This window comes from Pomacea canaliculata, linkage group LG14 (assembly GCF_003073045.1).
Source record: "Pomacea canaliculata isolate SZHN2017 linkage group LG14, ASM307304v1, whole genome shotgun sequence".
Taxonomy (NCBI): Eukaryota; Metazoa; Mollusca; class Gastropoda; order Architaenioglossa; family Ampullariidae; genus Pomacea; species Pomacea canaliculata.
Genome location: NC_037603.1, coordinates 11,487,912 through 11,508,759, shown reverse-complemented (window position 1 = coordinate 11,508,759; position 20,848 = coordinate 11,487,912). Strand labels below are relative to the sequence as shown.

At 40.7% G+C, this 20,848-nt stretch overlaps 1 protein-coding gene across 1 annotated transcript; it reads left to right on the top strand.

Moving 5' to 3' along the window:
- Window positions 1–8,509: 8,509 nt before the first annotated feature.
- LOC112555899 lies at window positions 8,510–20,618 on the top strand. Its single transcript, XM_025224469.1, has 2 exons — window positions 8,510–8,652; window positions 16,584–20,618. The coding sequence occupies exon 2, from the start codon at window positions 16,927–16,929 to the stop codon at window positions 18,016–18,018; it is 1,092 nt and encodes a 363-aa protein (XP_025080254.1). The 5' UTR covers window positions 8,510–8,652; window positions 16,584–16,926; the 3' UTR covers window positions 18,019–20,618.
- The last annotated feature ends 230 nt before the right edge of the window (window positions 20,619–20,848 follow it).

Sequence of the window (20,848 nt, the reverse complement as noted above, 5' to 3'; positions counted from 1 at the left end):
GCGGGACACCAGGGGTCGCTGAATGGCGAGGTCCACGTCTCTGCTTGCATTGGCAGCGCGAGAGTAAACGTCGATTTATTCCGAAATAATCCGCCCCTGTCTGCGAGTCGAGAACGAGGCGCTCGAGGACTTGACTTCGATTCAGCTTCCGACAAAGTCGAAAGTTTGGCCAGAAGGAAACGTGCCAAGGGAGCTTGTTGGAAGTCGTAAAGGTAGCTTCAAGAGATTAAGATCTTTAGTTTTCTATTGAACCTTTCAATGCTACGCCATTCGGTTCGTTGGTTTGTTCGCTATTTTGTTAATTTATTAGCTTTAACAAATATTCCCTTTTGAAAATATAAATTAGAGAACAGAACAATAAGTACAAAGGATGAACAAAAGTAATAAATCTTGGAGAAGGGAATAAATCACTTAAAATATTGCAATAAAAAAAGGACAAAATATAAAAGCATAAAAATTAACACCTCCCCAACCCACTCAACTACCCCTCATCCACACACACACAACAATCTAGGGAGGGGGGAAGTCCAGAAAGAAGAAGAAGGGGACGATGCCCAGCAATCGCCACTAAATTTCCGATTGTCTCGCTTGGTTTGACTTACATTGAAGACATGGCACAGATCGCTGGCACGGTGTCATCTCGGTTCTGCCAGTAATCGAGTTTACCTTGGACGAGTTGCGATGTCTGGGGCTAGAGTTGTCTTCTCCAGGACCTGTCAAAGATGAAGAAAGTCACCTTTACAAAGGGCAAAGACTTTTAATGGAAAATGTGTCTACCTCTCTATACAGGAAGTAGTGGATCACTGGTTAATGCATTTCTTACATTCCATTCACTAATCGACAGTTTAACTCTTTCTTTAGTTCAGATCCGCACTGTAACTCATCCCATATATTCAAGGAAGGCCGAGGTATTCATTCAATCATGACAGTCCAATCAGGGGCCAACAAATTAACAATTCGTTACTCACTGTCCACACAAAGACTCGTTTATTTAATTGATGATCAATTTAAAGTCTTTCAAACCAAACCCATTTCCTCTCCTTGTAACAGCTCTTGCTTTAATCTTCGATCTAGTTGAAATTTTTTTCTTTATTTTTTTTACACATTTTTTAAAACATTTCCTCTTTTTTAGACATACGGTATTTGGCTTCTTTTTGCTAAAACTCTTTTTCCACCTTGTTTGCAACCATTTCGATAGCTGGAACATAGTTTAAAGAACGATTACGTGTCATCTTTGTCAGTTATAGTCAGTTGACCAGGAATTCCCACCGACTGTCTAGACATTGCATTTATTTTACAAGAGCATAGGAATGTAGTCCACATGATCATTTCTTTGTTCTGCTTCAGCCCTGGCTCAGTACCTGAGTGTGAAGACATGGCAAACAAGCAGAAAGCGCACTCAACGGTTCATGGGCAACCGTTTGGTGGAATAACAGAGCAGGTGACTGGGGCTTGACCCCGAAACATTGACATTGGCAGGCGTCCAGACAGTTTTTTTCAAACTTCTGGCTGAAAGACTTTCTTTTTTGGGCGCTGTCTGTAACAGAGGTAATTGAAACGAGGCTTTTCATGTGCTTATTCACTGTATTGTCTTTTGATGCAGCAATGATTTTCTTTTTGTATCTCTTTCTTTTGTATTCTCCTTGTCTCTTTCATGTCCAGCTTCATTATTTTGATCTTTAAAAAAAACCCCAAAAGTGTCGGAGTTTGGAAACAACGTACAGAAGCTGATTCTGTCCATACTTGCAGAATGATTTCCCAAAGTATTTCAGCTTTTGATGTTTAACCATACACTGATGGTTTGTCCTAGTGATTGCGACTCATCCCAACACCAGGTCGCCCAAACCACATTTTGTCTTTGATTTCCTGATTGAGTCTGGCAATAAAAATACGAACAAGGGGTCCCTTACGACTAGAGTGCGACCATCAGTTTAAAGTGTTCATAGAAAAATGTTTCAGTTTTGCAAGAATATCAGAATGATTGTTTTAGGTGGTGGGAAGCTGGGTTTTGTGGTCTCATGTGCTTTTACTCTTCAACTCTACGCCATTTTGTATCGGAGAAGGCACTGATGTAACAATTGCAGTGAGAGCGATGGTAGTGGTGAAATTGTTTTCTCTATTTTCAGTGAATGTTTAATTATTGCAAACAAACTACAGACACGCAGACAAACACACACACACACATGCATGCCCGCAGGAAATTGTTGGCATCCCTCAGCAGCTGACAGTAGACCGAGGGCAAGCATCAATACACAATCCGAGAACCGAAGATCGATCAATGTAAGGTCGCTTAGAAAAGTTAGAAGGTCCTTAAGGGACATGGAGGAAGGTCGAGAAGAGAGTTTTAGGAGTGTAACACTCTTCACTCTTCTCACACATTCCGAAACTGGAGATGGATCCCTGACAGAAGCTGGTCCCAGGACAGCTCCGTACACAAAGACCCGACAGAAACTAGCCTTGATTGTCCCCAAGGGTCCCGAGGTCCGCATCCTGAGAGCTGGTGGAGAGATGCTGCACTCCTTGACCCGCTAATCACATTTCCTCGCGCATGCGCCTGCGTGGAATTCGCTTGCATCTAGTGTCCACGAAGATGAACCTGGAAACCCATTTTCGTGTAGTTTTTGCTCCAAACGTTAGTTATGAGCATGTCTTCACAGAAAATCGCAGCAATAAAGTCTCGGCTACCTTTTCTCTTGTCAGTCTCGCCGAGGGTTTTATTGTCCCAGACACGAATTGTCAATATTTCAAGGATGAACCCTGCCATGCAACTTTCTCTTGCATTTCGCCCACGGCACAGGCATTCCATTATGCTCTAACATTACGGAGAAGATAAAAAAAGAAATAAAATGCTCAGAAGATTTAATGGTGATAGTTATGAAAGTTTATAACTCAAAAGAGAGTTGTGCGCTGACCGGAAAGTTATTCTAATAGGAACGTTTATTCCGAGAAAATTAGATGAGGTAGGCTCGTCACATGTAGAGAAATGGAAATGGGAGAGTCGGGGGGAAGATGTATGTTGGGGAGGGGTTGGAAAGAACAGTAACTCCGACATTTATTAAGCGCATGTGCATGCAAGAGGATGGGATGTAGAGACAGAAGAAGAGATGTGTGTATGTGTGTGCGTGCTAGTATACTTTTATTTTTTTATTCGTCACATCTCCTCCATGCCGAAGATGTCTTAGCACCTCTTGGTATATATACTTTTTCAAAAACTTGAATTTTGTAAACTTGATTAAAGGTTGTCTTTGGACAGCAAAGTAAAGTGTCTAATACTCTTCTGCCACAATTATTTGATCTGCACTCAACCTCTCCTCCACTCTGGCCCCTAATCGGTTCTCTCCGCCTGTTCAAAGGCCGCAGTCCCTCTTGTTAATTGATTTGTTCGTTAGACAGAAAGCCGAACACATCTTTTCTTTGCGTTGATTGGCTTCGAGGGAAAGCAGGAAAAGAAGTGGGGGAGGGACAGATAGAGGGAGGGAATGAGAGAAACTTTTTTGCCCTCACATGTCCGTAGCAATTATTTCTGATTCCTCCTGCAGGAAATGCTGGGAATGTGTAGACAAAAAATCTGCTTCTCCGGTCGATTGTCCTGAGGCCACGTGCACTGCACGAACGTTGGATGTAACAACGCACGAGAGCGCGTGAGCACATTCACATGTATGTTGGTAGACGCACGTGCACAGATCCCTCCCCACCCACACATGCTGGAGGAATTCTTAAATGTGCAAAAGGAAAAGAAAACAATGCTATACCAGATAAATATTAAACACAAGTGCATACCACACTGGAAGACACCGTCTTCACCAATCATTTGGACATTTGGACATTGGACTTGGCCACAGCCCGAAAAAAACATTTTAAGTCAACATGATTGAACAATTTCTTTTAGAGCACGACTTTGATATCATTTCTCTACTTTTGAATAACCTCTTTAATCTCGAGATACAAACCTACAAACATCACCAGACCAGATAGAGGACAACCCCGTCATGTCCCGAGGAACCACGTCCCAGTTGGCAGATGTATTCAGGTCCAAGTCAAGCGAATCTCAAATCTTGTTTAGTATCTGCTATTCTAAAAACTTCTTAGCAGATAATAATAATGTTGATACACTGGTAAAAGTCTAAAAAATATTAACTGATAGCAAGATGTCAGATATACGAGCTAACTTGTTACACAAACATTTTAAAGCCGGTTTTATCAGAGAAATTTGAAGCAAAAGTAAAATTACCCCGAACCTCAAAAATCATCGGAACCTGTCAGAATATATTTTCCTATTTTAATTTTTGTAGTTCATTAAATTGATAAACTAAACCTTATTTTTATGAATGGGAACTTTGGGCGACTTGGATTGTTTGGTTAGCTATCGGATTTTGTCATCAATATTATCGCAACCACGGATACATAATAAATTAACATATCTATGACCGAAAACTGACTGAGATGACGATTTAAAGTAAACAATATCTCGTGGAGTACATAACAAGGGGAAATACACTACCTTTCACATAAGATGATTAGTGTGTGTCTAAAAAGTTGAGTCTGAAGTTTCGGAATCAACGATTCTCGTTGATTCACGATAGTGTTTCATTTATTTGGAAAACAAATCGTCGAAGCTATATACGAATTACATTTTACAGACAGTTTGCTTATGTAGATAATACTTTAATGATGTAGATACTGATCTCATTAGAAGGTGTATCTCGTGTTTGTAAATGTCACATTGTCGCCTGTGTCAGGAAGACACTTACCAAGATGAGTGTCTGAGAAGAGACAATCGACTTAGCTGTCCAGGCCTCTATTTTCTCTTTGTAGAGGAGAGTACAGAGGACCTTATTACCTCTCGACTTATAATTCAACAATGCCCTGCTGGTCTTCTCGTGCGTGGCTGACCAAAGGCTAAATTGAATTATAAGGCTTCATCCTGTCGTGAGAAGAGGATCGTGGGGAGCAGTAGCCTTGTCAACAAACCACCCAGTCGCACCTCGTGGGGAAGTCGCAATCATCCGAAATCCCCGAAGAGCCGCAGCCTCTGAAATGGTAATGAGAGACGATGTTGTGTCTGTAAATATTAATGCAGATGCGACCTCAGGCACTGTCCTACTCCTGAGCAATGATGTATCACTGGGTCTGGGACACAGGCAGGGGTCAGCCTAACTTCTAGTCTCCAGAGAACAGCCAAACTCTTGTCCCTACAGGGGTTAGCTAAAGTTTTCTTCCTAAAGCTAATCTATGGTAACTTGCGCAGGACTCAAAGTCTGTTTTACCACACAAGATATAGTCTTTCTGTCCAAGGATCAGTTAAAATCTTTTGTCTGCCAAAAGGTCAACTAAAATAATATATTCTTGCTAGGGACAGCCAAAGTCTTATATTCCTATGCTGGAATCAGTTTAAGTCTTTTGATTACGAATTCCCTGTTGTCGGAAAAGTTTTTCCCTGCGCTTGTCCATCCCTTTCATCGATTTCTTCCTTTCACTTGAATTATTATTTAAAAGATTTTCCTTCACACTAGCAGTGTCGGAAAACAATATTTTTTGGGGTCAAAAGGACATCATCATGCAAACTATTAAAGGAAATAATGAAATTAAGGTTGAAGTTGTCCTCCGCCGTGTTTTTGCATCACACATTCCAGCTAAGATGCTTTTATTGCAAGTGTCTATTGGTGTGAAGTCGTTCTTGCATCATTACACAAACATCCGGTCTTTTTAAACATTCATGAATTGTAAATAGAAAGAAATATTTAAAAGCAACAGTAATTTTAACTGGTGAGTTCAGCTGGTTGAACAGGTTGGTGATCACACCCACAGTCTTCTCTTCACAGACTTACTCCTTAATCATTAAACTGGAAAAAAACTCATGATACCAATCTCTTATCTATAAAGATATATTTTCGTGAGATTTTCGGTGCGCTGCAAAAAACAAAAAACAAAAAAAAGAAAACAAAAACAAAAACTCAGGACACCGTTCCATCATTACAGAGACAAGATACTTGCCCTGGATTTACCGGGGGCAACCACTTACCTTTGCTTCATGAATACAGCCTCAGGGCAGGCACTGCCCCTCTGTAACTTTGTCTTTCTGTGTCTAAGACACTGTCTCTATGTTAACAGATAAATTTCTCATGTAAACTATCAAACAAAACGAGTGTTTTGCTTTCTTCACTCCATCTTCCTTGTTCCCAAAGTAGGTCCACTGAAACCAAAACTAAAACTAAAACGAACATTTTAAACTCGTCAACGGATGTTGCGTGGGATGACAAGTTATTCCCTTGAGCACAAATTTCTCCCATCGTTTCCTCCGATTTCCATCAAAGGTAATGCCGAGGTAAGAGTATTAGCTGTTTGATTGTCGCCAAGATGTCATCTGCCCCGAGCCACATCATTCCGCCTGTAATGTAAAAATGATAATAACAGCAGCCGGATATCAGAAGAAAACAGTCTAGAAAGTGCGCTGAAAGAATGAGTTTCTGAAAACAAAATCTGAAAAAAGGAAAGAAAAACCTGAAGAAAACGCGATGAAAGGCGATAAATAGAAAATAATCCACAAACCCTACCAGGAAAGGTATTGAAGCTAAAAATAGCCGCCAGGATTAAACTGTTACCGGATCATGACATCCTTCAAAAATTTGCATTTGTCTGATGTTTCTCATAAATCCTACTTTTTATACTCTCACAACCAACAGCCTTTGTTCTTATTTAAATTCTCTGGCAAACGCAAAACACGCGCAAGTACAATTTTTATGTTGTCATGGAAACGTGAATCTCATGTTACATGTTGCTTAACTTTTCAATTCTTCTAGAAAACAAATCAACGGTTTTGTTTTATTTCGATGAAAAAGATACTGATTCAATCGCCCGAAAGCTAGAAAACTGCAATAAAAGGAAAATAAATACTTGAAAGTGGATTCACAAATTGCATTCAGTGTATTAAAAAATTTTCCCAGTGGTACTCAAGCCTCAAGACTTGTAAACCTCTCACCAAACTTTTTCTGGAACTCGAGTTTCAGACATGTGAAAGTTGGACTCTCTTTTAGGAATTTTAAAATGCAAAAGACCTGCAAAGATGTATAGTTTCTGTCAGAAAGAGAGAAGATGTTTGTTCCCTGTTGAACAAACCACACACATCCAGAAGATATTTATGCAACTTTCTTTTTATTTCTAGGTACACAATGTAAACTTTGAACTAAGCTCAGTGGTCTAAGTCCTTCACAGACAAAAAGAAATTATTTGACACATCTTTAGCTCCTGATCCGTGTATTTATGGGATCACATGCATTGTTTGTGGTAAGTATTGTTTCTTCTACCATTGACTTCAACCACACATCATCTAGACATCATCGGGTATTATCGTCATGCCTCATCAATCATACTGTTATGGTCCAGGAATTATTTAATGAGGCAGTAAATTGTGTCTTCCCTCTGACTACAAACTCAGATATCTATCATCAAGATTATTTTATGAATTTGCAAAGGTTAGCTTTATATTTACAAGTAAAATATCGACGGTAGTGTCAATGAAATGGCGAGAGAAGTCTTTAAACACCGAGTTAATTATAAGGCTAAATCTCATCCACTTGTGAAAATAATGGACTCCTGAGTGACATCTAACAGCAAATTAAATTAACAATTTCAGGCTTTTGAACCCAGAAATCGGTTATTATAATTGCCTACTGGGATTTTTCTCGTCACAAGAAATTAATAGCTGCAGCGGAATGCAAGTTTTGTGGATGTGGATGTGGATGTGGATGTGGATGTGGATGTGGATGTGGATGCAGGGTCGGCAATCCATGGTGTCGTGCATCTGCCAGCAGCTGAAGGCGATCGTGTGGTCATGAATCATGTCTGCTTGCCTGGCTTCTGATGTCTGGCAGACACCAATTCCACCTTGTGGGCTTGCTACTGCACAGGCAGAACACAAATCAGTTTACAATTGTTGTTTTAAAGGTGCGCAGAGTGCACGCAAGCACATCCAGGAAGCGCAGACAGGTTGAGGATCACTCTGAGCTACGTTTGTGCTGCAATTATTTTCTGGCATATTATATATATAAAGCACTTAGGTAAGAGATAGGAGATTGAAAATATCTTTGATATTGCAATGTTAAAAATGAGTTAAAATATTATTTCACTCTTTTCTATCTCTGAACGCGATACAGTTCAGTTCACAGTACTGCTTTCTGTTTTCAAAGATAAATTGATGAAATGTCATCACTAAAAACTGAAAGACTGCGTGCAACAGCAACGGAAGCTAAAGACGGTAGAAAATAATACTCAGAAGGATACAGGAAAAGTAAATAAACAAACAAACAAATTCAAACGTCACTGGTGGTTTCTCCGTTTTCTCCTACACTATCGACCAACGATTTCTCGGCAGTAGAGTTCAACCCTCGTCCCCGCAACTTCCCAGTGTCGCACATCCATGCTTCTTCTCTATGCAGACAGCGCACAGCCTGCCTCCACCAATCCCAGCCGCGCTCTGTGTCACGTGATGAGCTGTGCGCGTTGAAGCTACGCAAGTGGACGTAGATGGCGAGGACGCCACCCAGTCTGTCGACAACAGTAGGTGAGAGCACAACATGGAGGACATGGCTTGACCGGTAGTGAGGATCTGGTCCAGCGTCTGAACGTCTGGTACAAAAGTACAGCGGATCAAAGGTCAGTAGGTCAAGATTTACCTTGATTTCATCAGTAAAATTTGTCCAAAGGCAGCTTGTCTAGGCGACACCAGACTCCCACCCACTCACGACGGTTTAAAATATGTTTGCATTTTTAAAATTTTCATCCTTGCAATAATTTTATCTCCCAGATATGTTTAAGATAATAACATTAAAAATAAAAGTATTATTAGAAATAATTGTCGAGAAAGTTCAGTAAAACTGTACTTACAGAACAATACGAAGACTTGTAGATAATGTAGCAAGTATAGAGAATATTATCGATTTGTTTACATTACGAAGTCAGTATTAATTACTATCCGTGAAATAAAAATAGATTTTCAATTTATTAAGAATTAGGTGAATATTCTATTTTTTCTCCGATTGCTTTATATTTCCTGCCGAGGAAAATTATTGTTTACTTTCATGTTTTCATTTTCGAACATGTTGGTTCTCAGTTTCCGCCATTGTATATCTCCCTGCTCGTTAAATACTTGGATCATGAACTCCACACATTAGATGTCCATTAACAAATTAGATACATTGTCAGTACACCGATTTTGAAGAGTTTTGCCCTAAATGTTTTTTCTTTCATCTTTCTTATTGTGAGAATACTGTTGTGAGTGTAAATTTACTACTTTCGACACAATAATAATAATAAAATACTTCTGAGAGGATAGTGCACAAACTGCTGTGCTTATTCATAACTTCTGGTGCTCAGTGGCTAGAGGTGACACTACAAAAGCCTTGTAAGTTGAGTGTTTGTTGGACAAAAGCCCTGGAGGAACAGCAGGGTACAACTGTTACACAACAATTTGTGGAATGTCTGCCAGTGGGATGCTGCATTCAAATGATGGCTGCTTACCGAGAGATGCAAGTTGTGTTCTAGAGACTAAATACTTTGTGATTGTTTTGCTTTAGGCTTTCATTTCAGTTCCTGACTCTCAGTCCCTCCTTCCTGATTCTCTCTGGATATGATCCTCCGTGTGTGTGTGTGTGTTTATGACAGACATACAGTTCTCTCCAGGACTATTCTCTCTACATAGCACACTGATTCATGAATACAGAAGCAACCTATGTCAGTAGATGGCTATTGAAAGCTTCTGTGTTTTCCTTCCTGATGGCATTTCTGCTTCGTCATTTCACATTCAACGGTCCTGCCGTTAATCATGCTGGGAGGAGGGGGAGCTTCGATACAAATGCTAAACAAAATGTCAGGGTCGGCACCGACTTGGTATTCCACCGAAAACTATGCTCCATGTGTGTGTGAGAAGCAAAACAGTCAACATGAGAATGTTTTGCCCTTGTTTCAAACACAGCTAATTATGGAGACAAATTAGTCACCAGACAAAAATGTAGTAGGACTTATTATCTTCAGTCCTCGTGTGTAGGTATTCAGGCCAAGAGCATAGCATAGTAAAACCCTAAACCCTTTAGAACATCCTCCTCCTCCTCATCATCATCATCATCCTCATCATCATCATCATCATCATCCCATTTGCCGGGGTGGATTCGAGCCTAGGAACCCTTGTGTCACAAAAGCGAGGTTTGCGGCAAGAAACCTTTCAGGAGAGAACTGAGAGAAAGATGTCAGATGGGATTAGCGAGAGATTTTCGACTGTCTGAAGTAGATTATGTGCTTTTCTCTCCATGAATAATAGAATTGCTAAAGTTTTAGCATGACGACAGTCTTAGCAAGACATGGATTGTTCTTCATACAAACAGGATATGCGGGGATTTTCTAAGACATCTCCTGCCAGGATGTCGCCCAGATTAGTTTTCTGTTTATTTCTGTTTCCTCTTCTAGAAATGTTTCAGTGACAAGTGAGAGTGTAGTAAGAGACAAGTGGTAATAAGAAAATCCTTACCAGACATACCAGACATACCAAAGTATTTCTGTGACATGTTCTGTAGTCTTCATGGACTTGGCTGTCATTAAAGATAAATTCTTCAGTAGAAAAAAACCACATTGACCAGAGTAGAAAAGTCCTGGCAGTATTCTCTTACCACTAGCTTACCTTTGTTCACCGAGAAATAATATAAAAAAAAAATTAGAGGAAAATGATAAAATTTAGTTTCCCAAGAAATGACACTTTCAATAGAATCCTTGTTTACTTCTCACCCACACGTCTCCCTCAAGGTATTTGCATTTATATGCGATCCCTCTGTCTTGAAATGAGTGTTTTTGTGAATTTTCTTTCAATGCCTCGGCTTCTCCTTAAAATCAACAAGCTTCCAGTTCGTTCTAACCATATTAAAGTCTCTGAGATTATTTTCGCCTTCATGTGAGAAGAGCTGAGAGGCAAGGTCGGCAACTCGCGGGCAGTCATGCAGGGAGGATAACAAAAGTGTAAACAGTGGTAATGGAGGTAATTTGGTGATGATCATAAGTTTTTATAGTTTTTACAGTTGTGTGCTGACTCATGAGTAGTAGACTGCCTTTACTCATGTCTGGAGCTGTCCGGTCGTGTTTCTCTACCTTTTACCACGTAAATAATAACACACGGCCAGCACCAGCTTGCAAGATAAATTCTATTCAAATAAGCAGTAATTTTGACATTAAGCATCGATAATTGTTAAAGAAACTATACTTAACAAGTGCTACAAGATAATTTTATAAAATGAATTGTTAAAACAGTTTTGAGTTGAACGGATCTCTATTGTAGGTGAGCCGCGGAGTACAGAAATGTGAGGACCTGTCCTGTTGACATGTTCTGTCTGAAAACACTTTCATGTCGAGAGACATGTATAACATCAGCATTGGCGGACACTAAGAGTGGGGTCATGTAACACAAACACCAACATGCTTATCACTTGCAATTTGCATCTGATTTGAATCTGTTGGCACTGGTCCAGGCTCAATCAGTTTGCCAATTGTACCCCGTGTCTCTGGGTCGGGGGAGACTGTTTGTCCTCCAGGTCTGATGTCAGTGTCTCTATATACATACACAAATGTTGAATAATGATGGTGGTCAACACTTCATGTCCATGCAATAACAACCGTTAAAACTGCTCTCTTTGTCACTATCACCCCTCTCACAATCATCCTAGTGTTCTAGTTACATCCGTGACTTGTGTGATGCGGTAATTAATGATATCTTGGCCATGTAAAAGATTAACATATAATACAAACATTCAAGATCTACCTTTTACTCAAAGATTGATTCTAAGTGTGAATATTTTTAGCTGCAGTGTCTTGACGCTGATGACTGAATGAATCTTAATTAACTTCGTTACCCAAGAAAAGAAAATAGAAAATAATGGCAGAGAGATGGAAGGAGGTGAACATTCGATCGTCTACAAATATTTTTCTTTCGGATTGGAAGGCTCGTTTACACAATTACGCATTCATGATTAACTTGGAAAATCGAAGAATGCACACTTTTAATGTTTTTAGGAAAGACAAAAATATGCATCCACTGATTAGAATATCATCTCATCTCAAGTGTTAATCTAAATTCATCATTTTTTATTATAGTAACATTTATTCGGAAGATAAAAGTGGCGTTGCCACTAACAACCGCTTTCATATTTTCACTTATACCTGATTTTCTCCTGAATGAATGCCTCACGTCCATTTTTGTCTTCCATCATGATCTTGGCTGAGGATCCATTCATGATGATCGTTTGCCCTGAACCATGTTGACATCTTGCAGTCTTTTTTGTTTGTCCTTTGGTAGAAGACTTGTCAATGGATCTGTATGGTGACAATATCAGCGAATATTTGTTGTGCAAAATATGAGCAAGTATTTCCTGCCTCGTTTTAAACTCTGTTCCTGGTCTTTTGCCCGCGATGTTTGTCACGTGACTCGTGGTGTTTATCTCCCTCGAGTGCTGGAGTGAATCATTCTTAATCACTGGGGCGGTCGTCTGCAACTAGCATCTAAATCAGATTGTGAATGCTGGTGCATGTTTATGACAACACACTCAAACACAAGAGAGAGAGAGAGAAAGAGAGGAGGAGGGAGAGATAGGAAAAATCAAGCAGCACCTAACTAGCACCCTATCACAGGAGGGTGGTTCGATACAAAAAGTATTGCAGGAAATTACAGACATTTTGTCTAATCATGCGAGGCTCCGAAGTGACTGTGGCCTGTCAGGTCCACTAACATCCAACTCTCGCCAACAGAATAATTCTATTCCACTCTGTTACACTGTATCAGAAATACGAGATGAGCCATGCAGCTCTGACATGAATACTAGATATGTCATGATAAAGCAGTTAAGTCCTGTTCATTGTCCAATCGTCTCTGATGGACCGGATGGAGGACTGATGGGAGAGGATAGGTAATGTCTGAGCTCGTTTCTAGTAGGGATGTTGTAAGTATTGTGGAGGAGAGAGGCCTCAGTCTCCCAGTCAGGGACTGCTGACCAATCTTTTAACCATCTAACCCTGACCACACTTCTCTCTTTTGTCGGTCAGCACAGCTACATGACTGACATTCCATATCATTGTTGAGAACAGATACATCATCTGGCGGACGAAGAAGAACATTGAAGGATGGACTTAAGTTTATAATTTGCTATTTCTTGATTTGGTTCAGTAGCTTTCTTTGTATGGGTCTCAATTCCTATTGAGCCACGGACGTCGGGACTAACCGTGAAACCTTTTATTCTACTTATCTTTTATTCTTACCCATTGTTGTCTGCATACTTGTCTGTGTAGTTTTGAACGATTTATATGGGCTGTCTTGTGTTACAAGGTATTTTAACTCATCTCTTTTTCTGCACTGTCTTCAATAATCTGATCCTTGCCAACCTTTTACTTCTACCTCCGACCCTTCCCACCACACACACCCGGTCTCGACTACTTTTGCACAAAATTGGTTGCTCACCCATCGTTTATGGTTTGTTGAGTCTCAGGACACAGACAGTAATACCATCAGGCAGCACTGCAAAAACACAATTATAAGGGATGATAGGTTATTCTAAGAAACAGTAAAAGAGATAGAAGTGGACATAGATACCTATCCTACAGCTTTTAAGTAGGGCTCTAGAACTTTAAACAGAAAATCAACTGGTTGATCAACTCATCATCCTGCCCATTATTATTTTGCTGGGCCAGATTTTTTTTTCAAAATAAGGCTGCAGAAAAACTTTCTAAGAATGAATTTGTTTTTATCGAGTTGGTCTTGTATGAAGCAAGATTTACGATCTGCGTGAGTTGCAAGATTTTTGAGATTATGAGTTTTATTGTCCGAGCCTGGTTCGTTAGCTCACTAGATGGCGCTCGTTGAAAGCCATCAGTGCGGGCAGACGAAGAAGGTTTATGTGGCTTGTCAGGAAGAAGTAGATGGATAATCATGGCAATAGAAACCCCGAGCGCCGAAGCTGCCTTTGAGTGGGACAATCCATGTTTTCGCACTGAATGAGTGCAAACGAAGTCGGCAAGTCCGAGCATCCCTGGTTTTCTTCTTACTTGTCCTCCAAGCTGTGAACATACAACATCCACAAAGTTGTTTATCTCGATCTCGTGTGATTTTGTTTGACATCAAACTCTGAAGATTTCCCTCACCATTTCTCAGGAAAGGGACGTAATTCAATGTAAAGGGAATGAAATCCAGCATGGCTGAGATGCTTTGGACTCCTTCCTGGAATATCTACAAGGACTTTACAATCCACAGCCTATTGCTTCGCAGGCAATACCTTTGGCAAACTGCTTATTGCAAGCCTAAATTATTGTCGGAAGTGTGGGCCGCCAGACACGATCCCCAACAATGTCGGACTCTGATGAAAGTACTGGTTGTCCTCTACTGGTTTCTACGGAAGTTTTTTAGGGAGGGTGAAGGAAGGAGGAAATACCAAATTTATGTTTGTAATGTTTTTTACAGAATTGTGGGAGACCACGCTTTAATTTTTAATTACATTTCTACTAAGGAATAATCATTTAGCGGATAAAGAAGGTCAAAGACTATTTCCTCTCTTGATGGCATTGACTGGTTTGTAGAAATAGAAGCAACAAAATACAAACAAAACTTCTATCTCTGCCTGCAATAAAGAATTGTCATTGTCATTGCCACTCTCTCTCATTTTCGTTCCCTTTGTAGACAGACTGACACGCAGCAAATAAACCATCATGGCACAAAGATACATGATTACTGAGTGATGGAAGAAAACACAAAATTTAATAGCGGCTTGATTAACCAAAAATTCGAGCTTACGAGGGTCGATACTAGACAGTAATTACTAGTAATGACTCAGCAGATGAACAGTAATGAGCAACACCCAGCAGGTTTCCTAGTGATACTATTATACTCAGTGACTTTGCATGTGATGTAACATTTAGAATTTCAATAACTAGTTACGATGCAAATACTGAACTGAACTCAGCTCAGTGATTTAGAATGGAAGCCTAATTTCCAGCTTCATCTTCCTCTTTTACTATATTTTTCTTTTTCGAAAACTCTAGAGATTTGAAATCTTATTTTATTATTCTGGCAAGTTTTAAAATGTCAGCGACAAAAAAAAAATGTTTTAAATTTGTATCTTGATGTCGACTGAGCTGTGAACGATGCAAATGGTCAGAGTGAAAATAAAATCCCCCAGAAAAATAATTTATATAACTGAAAGAATGTAAGAGTATCTGACTTTCGGGTTTTCCAGACAGCAGCGGATTGATCCCCGTGGAGTGCTCCCAGCCATCCGTGACAGTCGCGCCATGGAAGCAATGTTTCCTAGCAACACGACTGTCAATATTTTTATATCGTAAAACGATCCAAAACATACAAGATGGCTGCAGCATTACAGATACTGAAAAGATCAAGGTCAGGGAAATTTGTGGCCCTGGACTGAAAGTTGGAAGCCGGGTGTCAATGGGGTGGGTTGGCTGGTAAGGGTGGGTATCGATCTCTCCACTCCCTGGTCTGTGATTCCTTCTCAGTTGCCTCCGCACTCCTGTCACGGCAAATCACGACATGTCTTCTTCCACGTAATCTAGAAAGAGTGCCCTCCCAACAGGGTAAGAGCTCAAAGGACAGGAGGAAAGAGAAGAAGAGACCAAACAGCGAGTTCGCATGACACTCCGTCGTTCCACAGCGGAAAGGACGGAAAGGACTTGTTTCAGGGCTTGGCGAGGGACAAAGAACATTACTGAGGATAATCACCGCCTACCACACTTATAATGACACGTCTCTATACAGTATTGCCATTACTGCTCACTTCTCTGACCCAGCATCAAGGGGATGAAACATGTGGAAGATCACAGCGCAGTTATGCAACCCAGCCGCCATCGAGATGAAGCTTCTGGATTTACAATTCAGAAGTGATGACGATTGCTTTCAGCATGACATTGTCCTGCGTACCACCTATCTTACTCTTCACTCACATGTCTATCTTAACCGAAAAAAAAATAGAAAAACTCAAAGGCACGATCGTCAACAATATTGTATTAGAATCAGACCCACTTCATTCGCATGGGAATAGTCTCCGAATGGCTTTCGCGTCGATAAACATCTCGGTAAACAGACAAGATAAGTGACATGCCCCAAGCTTGGAAGCATAATAGTTCCTGTGAGACAATGGAACACTTGCTGTTGACCCACAGTCCGTGGAGATTGAAGGGAAATAATCCAGCGATTCTTCCCCTTTTGCGGTGCCATTTTTTCATTATTTTTCTCTTTCTATTATTTTAACTCGCTTAAATTGCCCCTTGAGGACAGCAGAGGAATTGTTGTTTTTGCTGAGAAAACAAGAGTTGGAGTGAACGTGAATAATGTGAACAATGAGGCTCTGACACACACATGGGCTCATTGGTCTAAAACAAATATTAACAAACGCAATTACACATGTGCTCATTGGTCTAAAGCAAATATTAACAAAGGTAACAGCGTCAGCGAGATGCACGTGCACGGTACACGCAAGCACACAGACAGACACATAAATCATTTTCCTATATCGGCTTTTGCGTTTAAAATGTTATTAAACTGATTGCAGGTGCTACTCCATTTGATGAGACTCTGTGAGGTCATCATGGCGTGCTGTCTCCCTGCTCAGGAGGGCGCGGAGGTTCCTTACATCATAGACGTGGAGAAGGTCATCACGGATTACGTCTGGGAATGCTTCAAACTCACTCGCCCACCTTGGCAGCAGGTCTGCATCCGGAGGAAGGACTTCATCATTGAGGTTCCGATGAACTATTTTCACTTCGACATCCTGAGGGAGGAGCTGAGCCCCAGACCAAAGTCCGAAGCAGCCTGCGTCCACCCACAGCAGCCTGTATGACATCCTGGAACGTACCCCTCGAACAAAGGAGTGATAAAGGCTCAGATGTACACCAATGCCAAGGGTATTATCATTTCCACGACTTTACCAACAACACGGACAAGGATCAGACATACAAGTTCCGGTTCGAGAAATCGCGAAAAGCCTCTCTGACGGTCACCTTCCAGAGAGGGTACACCATCGGGGCAAAGCCAATTTTAGCATCGGTCTTCCTAAAGAATTACCGGCCTCCGCAAGTTCTGGAGGAGAGTTCGACATGCGTATATCTGTATCCAAGACTTCAGGGGAGACGATCGAAGAAACTCTGACATGGGAGGCGACCAGTGAGATTCACGTGGCCAAGAAGTCAAGCTGCTCAGCGAGGGTGCTCCTGACCGAAGTCCCTGTGTCGTACAGCTTCAAGCTGTGGACCAAAATGTCGATGCCCATGGGCTCAGCCCCGGCCACGATTCGCCGCCGGAACAGTAGCGGGTTTCGCTACACTCATCTAATCGAAAACTTGCAGCCAGTGTTTGAAAAGTACCACAGACATGTCGACTTTGTGGAGGAGCTGACAGCCCGCAGTGTTCGAAGCTTTTCCGTCATTCTCAAAACGTCCGGCATCATCGAAGGAGTGCGGTTGTCGGACCAGAAGATCCTTCTGGACAGCAAAGACCTGGTCCAGCGACCGTCATTCATCGCCGATGGTCCTCTTTTGTCGAGAAGTTTCGACACGGACAGAATGTATTCTCTTCCAGACAGCTTCAGCAGCAGCGATGGAAATCACGGGGAGGGAATTTCCGGCGGGCCGTCAGTGAAGATGATCAGGGCGGGAACCGAGCGGTTGTGCCTGTCCCCGGCCTCTGGTCATCAGTCGCCCAACTTCCCTATCGTCGAAGAGGTGTCGGAGGTGGAGGAGGGAATGAGGCCAGCCCCACTTCCTCATGTTCATCCTCATCTTCTGCACCGATCAGATGCCGCTGGAGGGCGCTTGCCTCGCATCACCTACCACGACTCCAGGCTCCCAGACTTCTTCCCCTTTGTCGGATACAGGCTCGCCGGACATGTCGGAAACGAGCAGAAAATCAGGGACGATAACTACCGTTTAGCTGTACATAGGGAAATGTACGATTTAATTCACGTCCTTTGTACTGCTAGCTTCTGCTAATGGTTCATCATACTAGTCCTGCCTCATCTTTAACATTTAACATCAGAAACACAGAAACAATGTCATGCTTGTATTTTGCAGCATCGTGTAGCTAGATGCACAGGAAGTATTGCCCTACCAGTGAGAAGATGAGTACAATGTTGTGATAACAATGACAATTTTTTTGGTGTTCAAATTAATTTTCCAAGAAATTGTGTTTGAACGTGTGGTCGCACAGATGTCTGCTTGAGGTGTGTCATGCTACCTGTCTGTTTGCTCAGCTCGCTCTGTCCATTCCAGCTTTCTCTTCGTCCGGACAATATTCATTGTGTATGAGTCTGTCTGACAGGGTTGTCTGTCTCTGTGGTATGTTCCTACTGCCTCTTGTCTCTTGTAAAGTATTGAGCTCGCCTTCTTGTAAATAATAATAATGCTGTGGGGCTAATGAGCAGGAAAAGCTGACTTACCGGTGTATAGAACAGTTTGTCATTTCTTGGATGATGATGATGATGATGATTATTATTATTATTATTATTATTATTATTATTATTAGACTATTGAAAAGGAAAAGCTGACCTCCCGGTGTATCGAACTTTTTGTCATTTCTTGAAATGTTTATTACGGCCTATGTTTCTCGATGTATAAAAAAATGTTCGATAAAAGAAAACTACTCATCGAATTTCAGTTTTGTTTGTTTTTTAATTTTTTTTTGTTGTTGTTTTGTTTTGCTGTATGAAGCATACTGACCCATAAAACCATTTCCATATTCACGTTATAACATTAAAAAAATAATGATTGAAATATTTCCAGGGTTACCACAAGATCAAAGCTGGATAATTTTCTTGCAATTCTGGATGTGGTTGTTCTAGGATTTTTTTCTTTTTATGAAAGTCATTGATTGTTTACAAGTTGATTCTGTACAATGTATACATTTAGGAAATATTGAATCTTTACTCAGTGTATATGAACTTTCAAAAGAAGTTTGAAATTATTAACAGGTTTCACTAAGCTTGTTCTTGAGCTAAAAGTGATTTCAGTGAAAAGTTTTGACCAAGAATACTGCACTTGATGGATGTCAGTCAGTCAGTCAGTCAGTCAGTCAGTCAGTCAGTCAGTCAGTCAGTTGGTCAATCAAAGTTAATTACCATAAGTAATGTGCATCTGTTGATGTTGTGATATCTTATCTCAATGAAACAGACGACATAAACCTACAGATACGTTTCTATTTTATTTTGGAATAATTGTCTTAGAACTGTTCAAACACTGACAATGATCAAAATAGCTCGAGCATCTCAAAATTCTCTTGTATCAAGAAAATTGTTTATAATGTACTTTGGCTTTCATGTGGTCAACCTCCACCAACTGCCACCCACTGTATACTTTGTGTTTCTAACCACCAGATAGCCAAACGAATACAAACACCATTGTTGAGACTTGGGAAATTGCTCCCTAACGGCCAACACTAGTTATTTCATGGCGGGGAGGACTCAGGAAAGGGACATAACTGCTGTGTGAGGGAAAGGTAAGCAGGATGTAAATTAGAAGGCAGGGAAGGTTTTATTTTTAGTCTGGCTATTCTGTCTGAACACTGCTCTGCCTTGTTTTGCTTTGCAAAGTCTAAACACACTGAAGTGGGAGGCCAGCAAGAAATCAACTGTTATTGATCGAGAACTTCCTGAATTCTTCGCTTGCTTTTATTCCTCCAGTGATGAAAACGCTAAATCTCGTGAGTGAAACTTTGTTGTCCTGATGACTTGCTGGCGCCATGAGTGAGCGTCGCTTACAGTCGATGGCAGGACATGGACCAATAGAACCACATGAACAGCTTCAGTGATTTAGGATGTTCACTGTGTACTTAATTGAACTTAGATATTTTAGGTTCATCCCAGATTGAATCCACGTCTGTAGGCTCGAAAACATCACCTGTAGTACTTTTTAATCAGTGTTGCATTATGTAATACATCTCTGTGGCTTATGATTAAGAAGCTCGAGACTACCTTTACTCACCCAACAGTAGTTACCATTTGATTTTTCAATGAAAGTAAAAGCGAGTGATATTCACATACCAATCACACTGTCAACCACTTACATTGTACAGCGCATGCCTCTTCTAGACTGTTGAAAGGTTTCACCATGTGATTTATTGTGTACAAAGTATATCGCAATTACTTCCATCTCTTCCATTTACAACATTGTTGACACAAGTGATGCTGTTGCTGTTTTTGTTTGATGACGACGACGACGACGACGATGATGATGAGGATGATGATGAGGATGAGGATGAGGATGATTCACTAAGACAGTAAAAATAAATTGGGGTTTAATTACAAGTGAGTTTAAAATAATTAGAAAGATAATGATAACAATTATGTTTGCTCTGCCCTTCATCTTAATTGAAAAACGTCTTTCGTGTACATATTTATCATACATAAACATAGATTTGTCACTTTTAACAATGTTCTTTCTTTGTGCAAAGGCTTGAACTCACATTTTCATGGGATGCTTTGTTAAATGCGTTCTTAGACGATTGGGCGCCAATTATCACGTGACTTAAACGCTCCCACGTCTGCTTGGCATTTTCTTGAAATAAACTCGCAAGAAAAGTCTGTCGTGGTGTTTGTCTGCCATACTTCTTGGTGCATTTATTCCTTTTTTCTTTATTTTTTAAAACCTTGTGCGTATTATTGTTTACGAAATGTTGCTTCTTTTTTGTAATGAACTTCATATAAATCAAGCTTTGGTGATCTGCCTGTTGCACTTGTTTGGTTCATGTGTAAAGAGTTACACTGACTTACTATCGTCTTGGCTGCTCTACAAGACAAACATATACTGATACACAAATAAAGTACAC